General features: G+C 37.4%; 1 protein-coding gene across 1 annotated transcript in view; it reads right to left on the bottom strand.

Moving 5' to 3' along the window:
- BANK1 (B cell scaffold protein with ankyrin repeats 1) overlaps positions 1-17937 on the bottom strand; it is a 123141-nt gene that overhangs the window by 55197 nt on the left and 50007 nt on the right. Inside the window, exon 10 of the mRNA XM_057385265.1 lies at positions 16213-16409. Within this exon, the coding sequence (XP_057241248.1) occupies positions 16213-16409 (197 nt within the window). The remainder of the gene's footprint in view (positions 1-16212; positions 16410-17937) is intronic.

Below are 17937 nucleotides of genomic sequence, written 5' to 3'. Positions count from 1 at the left end.
CAAGAGTCTTAATAGTCTCACAAGAAGAGTGTGACTCATCTCTGTTCATGAAATGAGTAACCCAGAAGAGAGTGGGGAATCCCAAACCCCAAATATGGATTCACAGTCATCAGATTAGCAAATTCAGGCAGGCGCTGGTCTCTAGATTGGATTAAAAATACACAAACTAGCATGCAAAAATGGAGCCAGAAAGAGCCTTCTGCACAAGCCTCAGCAATTGTGATACTGAAAAATTCCATGATATTACCCTGAAATCCTCAGCAAACATGTGTATCAGCAAACAKCTAAGCTTCCAAACTCCTGCAGTATAGAAATCACAAATTCAGTTATGCAATTTATCAGCACTGAAAGAAGGTGCTAAAAATTCTGCTGGCCTACCTGCAGACACTCTTAAATTTTTCTCAGTGTTGGAATGCTGGCCTTTTCCTGTGATCCCAGACAAGAAGGATGTTCTGAGTGCACCCTACAATACAAAGGAACCTAATCTGGGCAGCTGTGGACAAATCTATAGCAAACTATTCCTCCTGTCACACTGAAGCATGAAAAATACAGGGAGACTCCCCTCTCCACTGCTCCATTGGCAGGAGATMCACAACATCAGAAATCAAAATCATAGTGCTCCTTGATGTCAAACCCCCTTCCTTATCCTTCACCAGAGAGAGAGGGGCTCCTGCATMAGTTACAAATCTTGAGCTTGTACTGCATGAGTCCCTGCCAAACTTGATTTGTCTGTTTAGTATGAAATGTATAAATGATATAGTAACAGTTACTGAAACAGCTGTGACTGAATCATCAGCTMCAGTAAACACCATTTAGAAAGCCCMAATCAAAACATCTTGGTAATACTGCAAGATTTGGGAACTACAAACACAGAAATAGACTTGCACAATCTGCTGSTCTCTGAACCTTCAAAATCATCCAGAGAAGAAAGAAAGGTGGGGCAAAACAGAAAAATAGGCAGGGAAAGCAATTCCTTTCCTTTGCCTTCCTTTTCCCCTCATAGGCAACTAGTTTGTAGAATGGAGACTGGAGAGTGATAACCTCTCCTAAAATTCCTCATATACAGTCTGACTTCTCAAAAACTCCTGCCGTCTCACTGCATACTTGACAGCACACCAGCCACTTCCTCCAGGTTTGTGAAGAACAGCCTACAGTTTCTTATGAAAACAAGAGGCGAGGTAACATGTGCAAATCAATTCTGGACATGACTCAGAAGCCAAAAAAAGCACAAACCTTTCTCTACAGACTGTATTTTATCAGCCATGGCAGTACAAAAACCAAAGAGGAGCCTTGTCATGGTGTTTCCACCAGATGCAAAATACAGCTTCCAGGACTAATTTTGTTTGGAAGTCCCTCCTTCTGTTACTTTGTATATAGATTGACACTTCTGCATCACCTAGTTCAAATTATTCTTTGCTTTCAGATAAAGACATATCAAATTACAGAGTATATAAGGRATCATCTAATTGTAAGCAAATAGATAACATAGCTCAGTTGTCACTGAAGTTACTTGTTCCTGKGATAAAGTTGTGAATTTTGTGACTGCACATTTAACATAATTAATCAATAAAATGTTTTGAAACTATCAATACACAGTGGTATCTCATTTTATAGATACATAAACCACTCCCATGTCCACAGACTTTGTGGCAGGGAAAAGTACAAATGCAAATCGCACCAGGCAAAATACACCAAAACACAAAAGTGTGTCAAGACTTCTTAAGTTTCAAAATAAATTTGAATTCTGTAAAAAGTTGTTACTTCCTCAGTCCTTCCTAAGACCGCACTTAGAAGTTTGAAACTTTTAATCTCTCTGAGCCCACCTGCACATGTAYGCTTTTTGAATATATTTGATCTGCAAACAGAAGCTTACATAAGTAATTTTAGGTGTATTCATCTCTAGCTCTCGATCTCCAATCTACTTCTAGACTTACAGAACAACTAAGATTYGGAAGCACCTAAAAATACWGATTATCAAACAATRTCTTCCTSTCTKCCAGCTTTTAATATTGCAGGTTTATCTATAGCGCTTAGAATTAATTTTCTGTGTTGTCATGTAAGAGCTCAAGTTTTTTTAAAGGAAGTGTGCAGGGTACACACCTAAACACAYAGAAACACCTTGCACCACCAGCTACAACATGCTGGAGATAGCTGAATAAACMTAGTACCCTTTAGAAATTAAGTGAGGAGATGAAGATACAGAAGTTTAATTGCAAGACCTGTATGTGGAACAGCTGCTCTTTACCTAGAAATCAATGTATTTCACTCGGAAGAGCAGTATGATTAAAAAAGGGCAAGTGTGTCTACAACAAGGTCCAAGAATTTTTGGTAAAGAGGACACTTTTTTGCATGAACTTACGAGAAAACAAGCTAGACCTGGATTTTAATTCTGAATTTAGCAGTCATGTCTCCTTTGCTATGAAGTTGGYTCATCTTTCTCAGCATTTTCTTGTAGAACACATCATTCACTTGGAGAATGCATTCAGTTGCAAAATTTTTGACAACACCTCTGCTAGCATACAAAATGAGAACAAAATGGTCTTATCCCTCTGTGTCCACCACTATTAACCTCAGAATCCCTCCTTCTTTTTTTCACCTTTTCTAGGCTGGCTGCATTATTTTCTCAGAGCAGTATCTGCTTTTCTCTCCACAGACAGAGAGAGAAAGACAGACATGGCATATGTCATACAAAGAGCTTTCTTCTCTTCACCAATAATACTCTAACCTGCATTACCCTCCAATTAGGTAACTGCCTAGGTCAAGCACCTCATGTTGAAAAAAAACTATCAGGTCTCTGTGATCTGAACATCAAATCCCTTCCTGCCTTAATATTCCTTGAAGTGTGGCAAACAGGCAGAAATATAGTTGTTCTGGTAGCAGATCACTGCAGCTTGCTATCACTGAAAATGGCAGGTGAAGCTTCCAACCTCTGCTCCAGCTATTTCTTCTTYTCCTCTTTTTGTGTGCTGATAAGCAACACAAGCAGTACTGGACAGAGTAATCTGTCATTTCCAAAGGGCAGATTTGCTGCCTTTTTTCCAAACCTAAAAGCTGTTTCAGGGGTACTTTCCAAGGGTATTATCATTTAGATATATTGTGAACCCCACCGAGGGCATTAGAGGGAGAAGTCAGGACTCATGTCTCAAACTGACACTCTGCCAATGCAAAGGTGTAAAACATTTCTCAAAGTGAAACAAGAACATGCAAGGCTGAACAACAGCTCTGTTGTGTTCCAATTCCACCAGTCAGCACTGCTAAGTCAGAGAAAATTAACAATAGACTAAAATAGCTGTACACCTTCTTAGCATATCCACGCCATACATAATTAATACAACARCATCTTATATAAACACCATCATTTTATTAGCATACATAATTTAGGTAGCACTAACCAAAGAACTCACACACATAAAAAATTTACACATCCATACAACAAAATTTCTCCTACTCCTTTATTTTCCTCAGACCCTGGAAAACACCCTATTATTTCTGTATAGAAAATAAAATCTAAYGCACCCAAAGGTGTCATCCTTTTCCTAATTACTGTTGCACAACCCCGATCAAGAGAAAAATGAGCATAACTTTGACTGAGACAAGCAGTGACAAAGAAGAAATAACAGTGAAAGCACCTGAATTACCACTTGTTTATTGAGGGCTTGGAACTATGGAACAAAGTCATGACAAAATGCAGTTGTTGTGAATAAACTGATAAACTGAATGGATATTGAAAAAGTCAAAACAGCGGTTTACAACGCAAATAGCAACAAGGTGTTAAAAAAAGCAAACCTTGGTTACTTGGATAAYTTGCACATACCTGGAAGGCTGAGATTCTGTAGGCCCATTTCTTATGAACAAATGGCCTCATAGGCATTGCTCTCACATTCTGTCCTCTCAGTAGCTACAGCCAGGAAAAATATGGAATAACACGTGTAAAATTTGTGATTCAAGTAATTTGTGTCTATCCTTCTTTTGYATCCAGACATAATATGTGATCTTAATGTGTCAGGTGCTACAATGTTGTTTGAATTTCTGAACTTAGATTTCCAGCCATTTTTTGTGGATCATTCAAGGTGAGAGGAATAGAGGGGGGTCTAATCTACATAACTTTTTCATTTAGCAAATAAACTTCAAACTTTAATCCTAAAATAATTAGTATACTCTGAACATGCAACGCTTCAAAGAGGCAGAAGCTGGGCTAAAAATTTAGTACGCAGTTCAGCAATTAACCATTGATGCACAGGATGACAAATACTGGCAGATTTTTGTAATGTGAGATATCTAGTTGTTATTCATAATGTCACATTTTTATGCATAAAGCTATGTATCTGAGCTCTAGGAAAGATCACCATATACTTTTCCATACAAGCTAGACTGATATGTGAATATTACATCTAAAGCAACACTCAAAGGATAAAATGAAGAACATCTTTAAAATTACAAAGTGTTTTGCTAAAAACAGAATTGCAAATGTTATGAGCCAAAGACTGGAATAACTTTGTTAAATCACACTATTGACACCAATTTAGATATAGGGATGTTCACGTATATTTCCTCTCAATGCTGAGATAAAAATTGAAGACATCAATAACCATGGAAATATTTACTCTCCAACTCACTCAGGGGCCATTCTAAATGACATTTCTGTCCTATGATGTTATGAGCTTGGTGTAGTACCAACAGAATCAATAACACTGATAAGACCATTACAATAATTTTGTGCCTAACATAAAAAAAAACTCCTCCAATCAGAAAAATGTGTGGATTAATCTACAGTTACCATCTGAACAAATAAACAGTATTCAAGTAGCGTTTCAACGTTAACTGAATTAAAATGAATGCAATAAAATTTACCAGCTATTAAGTATTAGATATGGAAATATAAAAATATAAAAGAAAGGTCAAATTACAATCTGAATACAAAAAATTACTCATAAGCTTATTAAGGTTATAACAAATTCAAATGTTTGAAACAAGAATCACTAAGTGATGTCTCTTGGCAATTAAAACTCTTACAATCAATTTCTTAACTAAACAAGAYAGTAGAAATGGAATAGTCCATGTGATTCCTTGTAAATCACATGAGAATCACAGAATGGTTTGGGTTGAAAAAGACCTCAAAGACCATCTTGTTCCAACCTGCCTGTCGTGGGCAGGGACACCTTCCACTAGACTGTTTCTCAAAAACTCATCCAGCCTGGCTTTGAACACTTCCAGGGATTCCACAATGTCTCTGGCAACCTGTTCCAGTGCCCCACCACCCTCMCTGTAAGGCATTTCTGACAACTTACAGTGTTTCATACAGAACCAAATCGATTTCTACAGCCTGTTAACATACAGCTCCTTCTTAATATCATTTGTTCCTAGCCTTTTAAGAATGAACATAATAAATAGCAGCACTCAAATTTTTAAACTTGTATCTAACTGCAAGGCCTTTCACTCTTGTAAACACAAATATAGTCAATTGTTATATATTGTTAGATGAAATAAAAGTTTCCAGTCTCATCCCACTAAAAAAATGCAGAATTCCAACTTCTATAGCAAAAACACTTACTACAACAATAACTGGAAAGCTGCAACCTTTGTTGCTTTGTCCTTTTGTCATTACTACTATCCACAAACCATCCAYGGAGTGGGTTTGAAGCAGATCACACGGTTCACTTACTTGAAAACCAATACATTTAAAATTATTTTCTTTTAAAACCAACTGCCACATATGGTCTTCAGACCACAAATCCATAACTAGCCTCCCCTAGAATCCTCATAGACTTGTAATAAAACAGCAGGCAATAAAAAAAAGCCTTTTACAATCCACTTCATTGAACACAGGATTTTCAAAAGCATATTAATMTTTTTAAATTATTGAAATTCTGACATACTTCTCATTTGCTAGGAATAATGGCACTTATTTTTGCAAGTGGCCATGTTACTTATGTCCCAGGAATCAAATTTTGACCACATGCTTATGCAAACAAGGTGCCACATGGTATGACCTTGGYGCTCACARAACTCCAGACACTTTAGTGATCACTTTTAGCATCTTTACTTAGATCACCATACCTTATTTCAACCTATATTTTCACTAACAGTGATCTTCAGCTGCTGGTGGAAAAAGCTAAATTAAAATAATTCCAAGTAAGTGCAAATCCTTTTATCTTTTGTTCAAAATATTTTCACTTTTCCCCCCTCTGCTGGGGTAGATAGTTTCAATTACCACCTCTTATAAAGCTATGGTTTTGCTAACTTATGGCCTGGATATGTTATTTCTGTGAAATGGATGTTTTTGTTCAACAGCAGCTTTGCATTTTTCCAAGGTCTCAGCCTCTGCTCATGTACTTCTACAATCTATTTTTGCTGGCATCTATTGCTTGCAGATGTAGGGTGAACCACTGTTAAAACTTCAGCCAGTTGTTCACCAGATTTTCAACTCTAAGAAGCCTTTTTACTACTCAAGTTCTGCTCGAACAAAGTGCTGCATTTGTCTCCTGGAACTTGCATTATTTGTTCTTCAGTAATGATTCACAGTCAAAGGGTCTGACAGAAGCCTGTTTCACCAAGCACCCCAGCTCTAAACATGGACATCATATTTAATGAAACACAACACAACGCAGTTCTATTGTACTGGATATGCAAACTTGCTTCTTCRTCATTTTGTTTACAAAAAAGCTAGTAAGACATAGCATCTTTTTCTCCCTCCATTACATGGGTGCATTTAATATGCACAAAAGGTAAAGAAGTTGGACATAAACCTCCAACTCTTTAATTAATAATCTAGAAAAAATGACTCCAACAGTTCTMGCTAATGAGCTCAAATCATGCTTTCAAAAATCTGAAATTATGTGTTTTGGATTTTCCAGAAGAAGGTTTTTTTCTTGTTCTGTAGGTGCACAATTARCTCAGGCTTGCACCTGGGTCTGTCTTGTTTAACTGCTATGAAGAGAAGGAGAAAGAATTCTATAAAAATCACTAGTTTTTATAGCTAAAAACTTCACTGATTGTGTTGTCAGTGATGACAGGYGTCCCTAGGACACAGCGGCCAGAACTGACTGCAGATCTATAYATCAGTACTAGAATCTGTCACCTTTAAGCCTCTTTTCCTTGCAACACAAGGCTTTAATTAATTTGGAAAGCACCTTGCAGTCATRTAAAGTCTCCATGGAAACTTTTGTTCAATCCTTTGACCCATTTATGYAAGACAGTACATGCTATCAACTGGCAGTGTTTTTAAAAAATACATCTCATTAAAAAGACCTTTGAAGGCTTGATTGAGTGATCCAATTAGGAATCACACTAACTCTGTTACTTCCATGGTGGCACAGATGCTGATTTTTGTCTTCCTCAGTAGCCCAAGGGGAACTTGGTAGTGAATTCCATATGGCAGGAACCACTCTGCCTAMTTTTATTCTTGGGCTTCTTAGAAAGCCATATTTATTGACTGCAGATGAACTCAGTTGGAATTCAGAATGCCACAGGTGGCCAACTGCAGGTCCTAAGCAGTTCTCTAATATTTCAAGGACAACTCCCAGGTCATGCCCCAAGGCCATACAGGAACAGCAAAACAATCTAAAATCTCAGGAGCATGTAAAATCAAGCCAAAGTGGCTCTGAAGGTTGGCATCATCAGAGAGTGCTAAGACCCACTTAAGTGCCTCATCTTCAAAGAAAGAGCTGTGGGGAGCCTTTAACAACTGCCCAAGAACAACTACCAAACTTCCAACATGTGAAGATGAAGATTCTGGCATGTGGCTTGTGGGGTTGAGAAGGTCTGCCTGTGTCTGTTGCATAAACTGCATAAATTTCAACCAGACTGATTGTGATGCTTATTCAACATGTATTATAAAGCAATCTATAAGCAGTTACATTGGCTTTATTTTTTTTTTTTCCACAAAAGCAGACATCTGTATTTCAACTGCTGCATGTTTTTCTGAGTTTGATCAAGTGCGGGAACACAGAAAACATTTTTAAGCTCTCATCAAACAGAAGAAATGAAAATGATTTAGACACCCTAGCTCTGGCAATAAAATACTGAATCATTTATTGTAAAACATATGKGGGGCAGGAAGAATCAAAGGCAAAATAAAGAGTGTGCCTTCTGTGCAGGGTCCTCAGAGAGAATTATAAATTGAGGCCTTGGAGGATGGTGTTAAACGGAACACCATGCAGGGCAGAAATTCTTAAGTAGTTTCCATATAAYGGGCTTAGTTTGAGAAATGCCTTTCCCTAATGGTCATTCTATTGATGTAGACCTCTAAGACAATTTTTTTAATTAAGCAATAAATTACAGCTGTAGCAAAGCCTAGTAAATCACTATTAGATCTGTGCAGAGCTCTGAAGCCTCAGATTGCTCAGGACTCAGCAAGCTTCTTACCTAACTTTAGTCATTAATTCTTGCTTTTCCACCTAGATTTTCTTAGGGCTCTGAGATCAAAATGCTTCCCTCAGAGGTCACAAAGTCACTCAAAATGTGGTTTGGCTCACAGATTGTATTTACCACAATAATTTTAATAGCCCCTTTACCTTTTCTACTTTTCCTTCACTTGCCCCCATGAAGCTCAAAGACCCTTATTACTGTTTGTTCTCTGTAGTGGCCATTTTTTTTTGTATTTTTAAAAATTCTGGGGTTTTTTTTCCCTTCTGAAGGGCTGGAGAAAGGCACTGTTAATACACTTTCTTCGTGCTCAACAACTTGTAAGGTATGACAGATGTTTGATTCCTCACAGATCACTGGGAGGCAGCCAAAGGGCATCTTCCAGATAATCAGGCTGACAGCACATCCTGTGTGAAGGTAAACCCACTTCTTGACAGCTACACATACACCTTCAAATTGCTTCAACTGACAGAGACAAGACTTAAAACCTGCTTCTAGACTTGCCATTAGAATACTTCAGCAATCCTTCCTTCTGCAGYAACCTGGCTAGCAGACAACTTTATATAATTTCACTTTTCTCTTTGCATTGTAAGGGCTTCTGAGATGTCAAGTGAGGAGGTCTTCTCTCTCAAACACAGACAATACAGTTGCTGAAATTGTTAGCACAGGAAGGTTGATTGCAAGGTGCAAGGAACAATTGTTTAAATGGACAACTGTGGGGAACCTTCTCCTTGGGAAAACATCTTCCTTAACTTCATACAACTGGTTTGTAACCTGGGTAGGGGACTTGAACCTTTACAATGAAAAAACACTACACAGTGGCTAAAAGTTCCCAACTTATACACAAAAATCTCTAGCCTTTTGCAAGCTTTCCATGCTTTTAGCTTCAGAAGTTTCTTAACAAGCACAACAGAAAAATGACACCTTATATACAACAGTATTTCATGTCCAATTTGTTCATTTTCCCTCAGAGAGGTTAGGCAGGAGCAGCTCATTTTCTTTGAAAACAGTCATTGTTCTATATATCATTACCATATACCCTCTAACATGTCCTCAAGCTAGTGCAGAGTATTTATCTACCTCAACTTMTCATTTTCACACTTATTTATAGAAGCAGAGGCCAGATTTGACATAGGCATGCCATTGATTTCTACAGCAACATAAGGTGGTCACTTATTTTTTCTCTCTTCTATAAAGTATTGCATTTGCATTTTTCATTAATATAAATTGCTTAGACAAATGTTTTTGAAACACTCAAATTCAGAGCTTGATAATGTTGATGAATGATAAGAATGGCTCTTTTCAGGCTACACAGGACTTCTGAAAAACTGGACACTCCCCATCCCACTTTCCCAAATGGCCCCTTAAGCCAAGTATCTTTGCTGATGTCACCCAGTAAACAAACAGTCAGAAGAACTAGTGAAAATCTGTGGTTTAGCTTTTACAATCCTAAATATATTTAAGAACAGAGGTATCATCACAAAATCCTTTTGCATTTTCCCTAYTTCTAATTCACAAGCATTTTGCATGAAATTCCATTAGTATTCAAGTTCCTATTAAAAATTGTAAAAGCTATTAGAAATGGTGAATTGCAAATAACTGACTTTCACTGCGCCACTGCTATAATTACAGAATATCAAAAGATGCAATACAAGACAATTACTTGGAAAAAACATTCTCTTTCATTCTAAACTACACACAAATTTCAACAGGCATCTTACACAAAAGTAAGGTTTCCAAATCTGCAGTTCCATTTATCATTCTTTTTCCAAATGCATAATTATTGACAGGAGATGTACTCACAGTTAAGGTGCAAGGTTCTTGCCTGAATAAAAGTCAATACAGAAACTCTGGAAATGTGTGTAGTATAATAGCCTGTTTTTTAGAAAAGAAAAATCTAGCCTTTCCTCCTTGAAGGCCAAGATTTTCTGTGCTCAGTYTGTACCTTATCTCTTCACTAAAGCATAAACTGCCTGACCTCAAAAGGCAGTATATGCTGGCAAGTTGTTATTACAAGAAGCGCATCCCTCTGAGAACACATGAGAAGGAAAAGGGAAATCTTGTCACCTAGTAAAATAAATTCTCCARAATCTGAAACCAAGACCTGATTATGGGAAGCCTCCCTTTAAGAGCTTGATTTGTGAATGTCCAGTCACTAAAGAGAATCAAATAATATTGATGAATAAGTCAGTCACTWATTCATTTCAGCTAGGTAAGTTCCAATGTACCAAAGAATGCATCTAATTKACATTTCTGAGCACTAAAATATTGTGGCAAGAATTAAATCCCAGCTGGTTTCACCAAGGACGCCCTGGTGGATTAAACGGAATTTCAGAAACCAGACTAATCCTCTTCYCTGTCACATACTCTACCAGATATTTGAAAATAATGAGCTATGGACCAATGCAATACTGCAATAGCATTTAAAGTTATTAAAGAAATATTGACAGCGATCAGATTATTTTAAAACTCTTTATGATTCATCATCTTTCTACATGTGACCCCTTCCCAGCAGAAAATTAATAGCTCAGGAAGATGTTGCAACCAGATGTAAAAATCTGTTTCTTGCTGAGGAGCTCTGACACATTTTAYAGCCTTTTACAGAAACACAAAGCTAAACATAAATGGAAGAATCTTTCTGTGCTCGGAAAATGCTGATTTGTGATGAGCTTCTAGAGCTCCCCAGCAAATTATGAGAATCCTTGTTGAGGGATTCCTGCAGTCTAAAGATTTACTATCATTTGGCAATAGAAGCTACAAAGCCAAGTGACATGTTTCTCACATAAAACAACTGAGAGAAAAAGCACCCTCAATTTCCATAATACCCTGTTTTTGTAGACTGTTYTCTATTTCATCAAGCTGAAGATACTTCAAGAGATTCTCTATTCTGGTTCAGCCATGCACTTCAAAGTAAGAGATGAGAGGGGAGAGGTGTACAATGATGAATTACTTCTCAACCTACATTTCTGCCTGTCCTTTCAGTTTGCTATGATTTATAAAAATATAGCTTGGCATTTCAGGGAAAAAAAATCTTCTTTCCTCCCTCTCCCGCTATCTAAAACATACATCTTCCATAAAACAGGCTSTGAGTGAAAATTAGGACCAGCTGTAAGATTGTGTTTCTTTCTGCCTCTGAGAGAACTTCTAATAGCAGTGAACTCCAGAACTACGGATCTAGACTTTGCAGGATGCACTTCAAAAGAGTCAGAAAGAATTGCTGTAACTTTCCCTTCTGGAAAGAAAACAAGCTTCTTGTCAACAGCCATGCAGGGCCATCTCAGTCTGTGCCATTATAAAGGAATTTCCACCAATAGGTACAGAATTAAATGCCTATTATATTTTCAATAGCTGCCTAAGGGATGCCTGAAGCAGGCAGACAGAAAATTATGTTAAAGAAGAAATCCAGACAGTTTTGCTAGTGGCAGAGGAAGAAGACTTTTTTAACAGTCTCCTGTTCTGCTGCAGATTGTTACAGGCCTGGCTACAGGGCAGGTTAAAAAAAGTTCAATTAACCTGCATTTTCTGCCATGGACTTCTGGTAAACAATTCTRAAATGTCAGAAGGTATTTTAAAAATAAAAATTAATTTGTYCTCTCTCAAATGTGTGGTGACAACATGAAATGACTGTTTCAATTTTTATATTTAAATAGCATTTATGTCACCCCTAGGAATCTGCTTTAAAGGCTGAAGCCAGCAATCAGAAGTTATTTGCATTGACCAACCAATAAAATGCTTTTTGAATTGTTAGTTTTTTTTAGAACCTGTGATATATACTACAGTGGTACACAGTAATCTTCCTAACTRTGACACATTCAGCTCCACAGCTCTTATTAAAAGGGAGAAAATAGAAACCCAAAGTGCCGGAACAAAGAATTACTCCCAAGCCAAAGCATAAATGCCTAAACAGGCCACCAGTGTGACCTCCAATTTAAAATGGTCAGGTCACAAATAGAACATACTCCCCTCATTACTCAACTAGATGAGAGAAGATTTCTAAGCATTCTTTTTTAAAGTCTTCATTTGTGTGCTAGTTAAGAACATAATTTAAGTGATTTCTTTATAATCTGRAGGTAGAATTTTTACATAGACTTAGAAAGCCACAGCTGGCAGCAAGAAGAACAAGCTAGTGTCAAAGCAGCTTTCAGGGACAGAGCACAGAGAGAAGGCATACATCTGAAACACAGTTCTGATACCTCAAAAAACTACTGTGACTGAACAAGGTATTACCTGTCCTGGGTACTGTAACAGCTGACTGCAGACATGCTTTGACCTTTAAATGGAAAGCATTTCTTACTGGCATTTGAGCATCAGCTGAACCAATTGAGCCTCAAAAAGCTCAGAGATACTGAGACAGTGATTTCTGTCAGTATTCCACCAAATATCTCTCACTAGTTTTAAATTGACACACTCAATTCAAGCAGCACAGCCTAAAAGCAATTGTGGAAAACATTGAAATACTTAAAGGTATAGAGGAATAAAAAGCAGAAGACTTAACAATTCAGGATGTTATMGCAGACTGTTAAGTGATATCCTTCTTTTATGCTACAGAAGAGAGAATTACTTCATCGAAACTATAATGAAACACGCAGAAATTAGAAATGAATGCCCATTGAGGTGGTTTTGTGCTAAAATGCAAAAAAAMMAAAAAAAMCAAAAAACCTAATAAACTGCTGGCAGATTTGAAACTGAGTTTTCATTATAATCCCCACTAACRACCCCTTCAGACACAATTTCACCAATTTAGTACCTTTAATACAAATCACTCAAGCATTGTTCCCTCTCTAGACAAGACAATTTCAAGGAGTGTTTGAAATGCAGGATTTCTGGCAGAAAAGGCAGACACTACCACTGGTGGAAGCACAGATATCTACAGGATGCTAACGGGAGTGAGGTTTCAGCATTTAATGATCCTGTACTTAACACTGGCACTAAAAGCAGAAAAATCTCTTCCTTCTGCATTAATATAGCTGCGAAACATGCCTAATGATGTGGGATCATTCCCTTGGGCTTTGCTTTGGCACATCAGGAGGTCAGTTCCCAGCATACCCASCAGGCACTCCAGATCTGTCTGCTGTGGCTGTAACACTCCCTACATCAACATTGGCAGTGTCCAATTTCAGAAAAGAAGTTTTTCTTTTAAGCAAGGACAGAGAACTTGTGTCATTCAGGTGACCCAGCGTGCAAAACAGCCAGCTCCTGTGGCTCACTTCTGCCAATAGAGCCATGAGCACCTTYCCACTAAGGCTGCTGGGCAGGGGGCTCAAGGGCCTTACCAGCAAAGCTGCAGCATCTAAAAGCCCTGAGCACTGATCTGCTCAGCAGACACCAAAAYCACCCTGTGCTTGAAGGCAGAAATAGTAGTTGAGTTGTTGACACTTGATCTTTTGATGCTCCCTCTCTGATCATCTCAGGGAATTCTTACCCACCTAAGAATTCTGCAGCCCAAAACAACACTTTTGGGTTTTTCTGGTCTTTCTCCAGGAAATGAAAGMTATTATTCAGGATTTTCAACAAATTTAATGCATGTTTTAATGCATTCATTTTTCTGGAACCCTACTGCTCTTTAAGATAGAAGCAATGAATTATGGTCAATATTTTGGGGCTATTCATTAAAGGAACAGCCAAACACAAGTAACACTTTTAAAACAGCGAGAGGTAGGCCAAGTGTAAAAGTACTTCCATTGTAATAATAAGGAATTTCAATCCTACAGCTGTAATGGGAAGTTCCAGGAACAAACTAAATTCTTCTTGGCTCAGAGACATGAAAGTATTTCTTTTCCACATCCCCATCAATTACAAAAGTACAGCAAGTGTTTTTGTTCTTAAGTGCACTATTACAGGGGACACAAATAAGCCATTTTTCTTCCAGTGGTTAGAGCTAACATTTCTATAATATCATATTACACATTTGGCAGAACTGAAACACACTCRGATTTTTACTTGTGCTGCTTTAGTAAGCCACACCATTAGATTCAACTGAAAACAGATAGTACAACTGCACATCCCAACCAGACTACACACTTCTACCATGTTCATAGAGTAGTTTTTTACTTCAGCACTGAATACAAATGTAAGTATTCACACTTGGGAAAGCAGAGAACAATTACTGATAACTGTCTACATGCAAACAATAACTTGTATGTACCATGAAATAAGGGTTTTAAGGAAAAATTGAATTGTAGAACTCAGTTGCCATTTTAAATGCATGTTTCAGTCTGAAAAATTTATACTTAAGACTTTACTAGGACAATTAATCACCTTACTAATAGAGAAAAGCTAACCAGAGGTATGTGCACACTTTACACACTTTTTAGAGTGAAATATATCACGCTCAAAAGCACTGCCTTCCATCTCTGATGAAGTATCTTAAAATATAAAAAGATTGTAGAAGTGCAAAGCACTCTCTCACTGTACATCAGCTGAGTCTATCTGCACTATCTGTGTTTATGTCTTCTCCTGCAGAAGCTCCAAATCACAGAGCTTGAGTTCATTAGGATAAAAACCAAAATTACCCATTTTCTGAAGCTTCCAGTTCCATGTACAGTGCACAACAGTCAYGTAAGTTGAGTTTCTACAACACTAGTATAAATAATAAATGTCCTATGGACATTAATCATTATCATTAAACATGAAAAATTATCAACACAAACCATATTCTCAATATGGTTTTCCAATCATATTTCAACCCTTCATCTCATGTGACCATATTAGAAAAGAAATCAAGGTATTTCACCAAGAGTTAGGTATCACCTTATTCATATTCTGCCTCTTCTTACCAATCTTTCACGCACAGCTCTRCTGGGAGAATCTGACCATACAAAGACAGCGCCTAGCCAGATATATGGATAGGGAGGTTAGGAAATACAGTTCCATCCTCTTCAAGCCAAACTAGTTAACTCCAAGAACTGAAAAGCCTGACTTTACACATCAGACTGCTATTGRCAGGAGGTTTCTGACCAGTGCAAGGGTGACTGTGAGACAACTGAGGCACTTAGAAATTGTTAAATATGAAATTACGGACATGGTGATCCAGGAAGACAGCACAGTTTGGTGGACACTTTTATGCTGGATGGTAAAGAGGATAATATTTTACTCAGTTACATYTGATCTCAATTGCAGTATCAAAAGCTGTAGACACATACTGTACATACTACACTTAGCACAAAAAATGGGTTAAAATAGGTTAAAGCTCTCAAATGTTACTATGGTACATTGTTCTTTTACTGAAATTCTGCTAGGTTTTATTTGCAATAATTTGCATGGTAAAACTACGCAGAGACCCTTATTTTACTATTACCTTTCATGTGAAAAGGCAATATTGCCTCAAACCCCTCTTGCATACCTAGTTGAAGAAAGATTTACTCCATGGTAAAAKTTACCCTTCCTTCACAGTGGCATGAACAGCCAAGRCAGAGAAAGAACTCTTTTTTGAACAGTGAAGAATGGCAGCAAGTTCATAAAAACTGAGAGTTCATAGTCCCTTTTAAAGAAGTCTTTATCTCCTACTCTAGACAGCTGGTCTAGACTACTTCCAATACAACCATTGTTTGGGTGCTGAAAGCACCAATCTAAGCAGGCCACGTAAGGTATTTCTGGCTCACTTTTCTCCTTTCCATTACACGCCTAAAAACCAAGCAGCAAAAAAGCTCTGATTTCCATTAGGGCASTGCACAAAGAAAGCAAATTTACCCCATTTTAACCCCTCTTTCCGAGACAGGGTACRACAATATTTTCAGACAGAAGGACTRCAACTTTTAGTCTGTACAAGAAGYGGTACTATGGGATCTCAGTAGTGCAACATCATAGTTCCCTGGTTGTAGATGACATGAGGAAAGCGTATGGACTTACTGACAATTCTTGGATTAATTTTCTTAGCTCCTTGTGCCCGTGTTTCCTCGCGATGCYTTCTGGATCATCTCCATATTTATTCGTTATTTTGCAAGCCCGTGTGGCCTCAGGACAGCTGAGCAGAAATGTTGCAAGGTTCTTTAACCCAAATCTGGCTGCACAGTGAAGTAGGGTGGGAAATTCTTCCAAATGGATATCTGTATAATAGAAACAAAGTCTGAATAAACAAAAGTTTTGATTTTATAGAACACCTTCTAGAAAAGTCTTTTGAATTTTAGTGCTGTGGAATCACAGTTATCAAGCTGCCAATATTGAACTAACACTCAAAGAATTATTTTCCCATTTAACAGTTTTACAGTTCCTATACACATATCAATAAAGGATCCTTTAATGTAAGTGATAAATTTTTTTTTTTTTTTCTCCCTGACAGAGGGATGTTAAAGCACTTTAGTTCTATTGAGAATTAAGATTTCTTGTAAAGGGAAGAAAATTCTACAGCCAAAACATGCTTTTGCTTAGGTGGAATATTTTTGAGCAGGGTATTTTTACAGGTTTATGATGTTATGTTTTGATGCTAAAAACCATTTCTGAAAATTCATGTGACAACCAGAGACTTGGAAAAATTTACTTATTCCTGTAATGAAAAATTAGAAAATGAAAAGATGAATGTATTAGATAACAGTTTTTAGGATTTATCTGAAATAACACGGTATTAATTCTATCACAAACTATTTTTACATTGGAAAACTGTAAAAACAGTCAGATTATAATTTCAGGATCATCCTGTATTTTAACTCTATGAGTGACCACAAGTCACAACAAACAAAAATAAAGAAAAAGAGTTCAAGCATAACCAATACTTCTCTCTGCCTTCATACTATATTTACTGATCACTGGTGGTTTGCTGTGTACCAATTTGCATATAAATCAGCTACACACTTCTGGTCATATACTCATTCCCAGATTTTCTTTCTTGAAGAGCTCCAGTCTAGTTAATTTGGCCCTATAGAGAACCAACTCTGCCACACACACTGCTCTCTCCTCAGCCTTTCTCAGCTTTAATGTAACTATTTTGAGATGACAGGAGAAGAGCTGCACATGATACTCAACTTTTGGGTGAGCCATGTAATTTATGCATTGCCATAATTATGTCCTATTTTGTTCTCKGTTCATTTTCTAATAATTCCTAGTATTTCATTAGCTTTTTGATCTGCTGCCTAGCAACAAGTTGATGTTATCATGGAACTGCGTGGTCTCATTCCTCAGCATTAATAGCCTGCTCAAATCCTCTCGTTTTGGATGATAACATAGGACAGCTTTTTTTCACTTGCATCACTTTGGTTTTACCAGTAATGAATATCATCTAATTATTAAATGATATTCTAGGATAATTATTAGGATAATTATTAAATCTCCCATTTCCCCTTCCATTAGCCCTTCCCCWTACTATCTTGAATATTTTGTATCACTAGCAAAAAAAGATTTTTCCAAATTGCCTGCCTCCTGGTTTTGCTCAGTTATTCATCCATGCCCAGTTATCGACTTAACCAGGTTTGCTGACTCTTACAAAAAGCTACAAGAAACTCATAAAGYCAGACTTCACATTACAGAAAACTTATTAACATTCCTATTAGTTCGTCTGGTGAAGAAAACATATTTAACTTGCTTCTAGGTCACAATGTCACCTGAGAAACTGGGTTTCAGCATCACTGTCACTCATTCTAG

This window comes from Malurus melanocephalus, unplaced genomic scaffold, assembly GCF_030028575.1.
Source record: "Malurus melanocephalus ecotype Western Australia unplaced genomic scaffold, MMel_1.1 scaffold_804, whole genome shotgun sequence".
Lineage (NCBI taxonomy): Eukaryota > Metazoa > Chordata > Aves > Passeriformes > Maluridae > Malurus > Malurus melanocephalus.
This window is presented reverse-complemented; position numbering and strand designations above follow the sequence as displayed.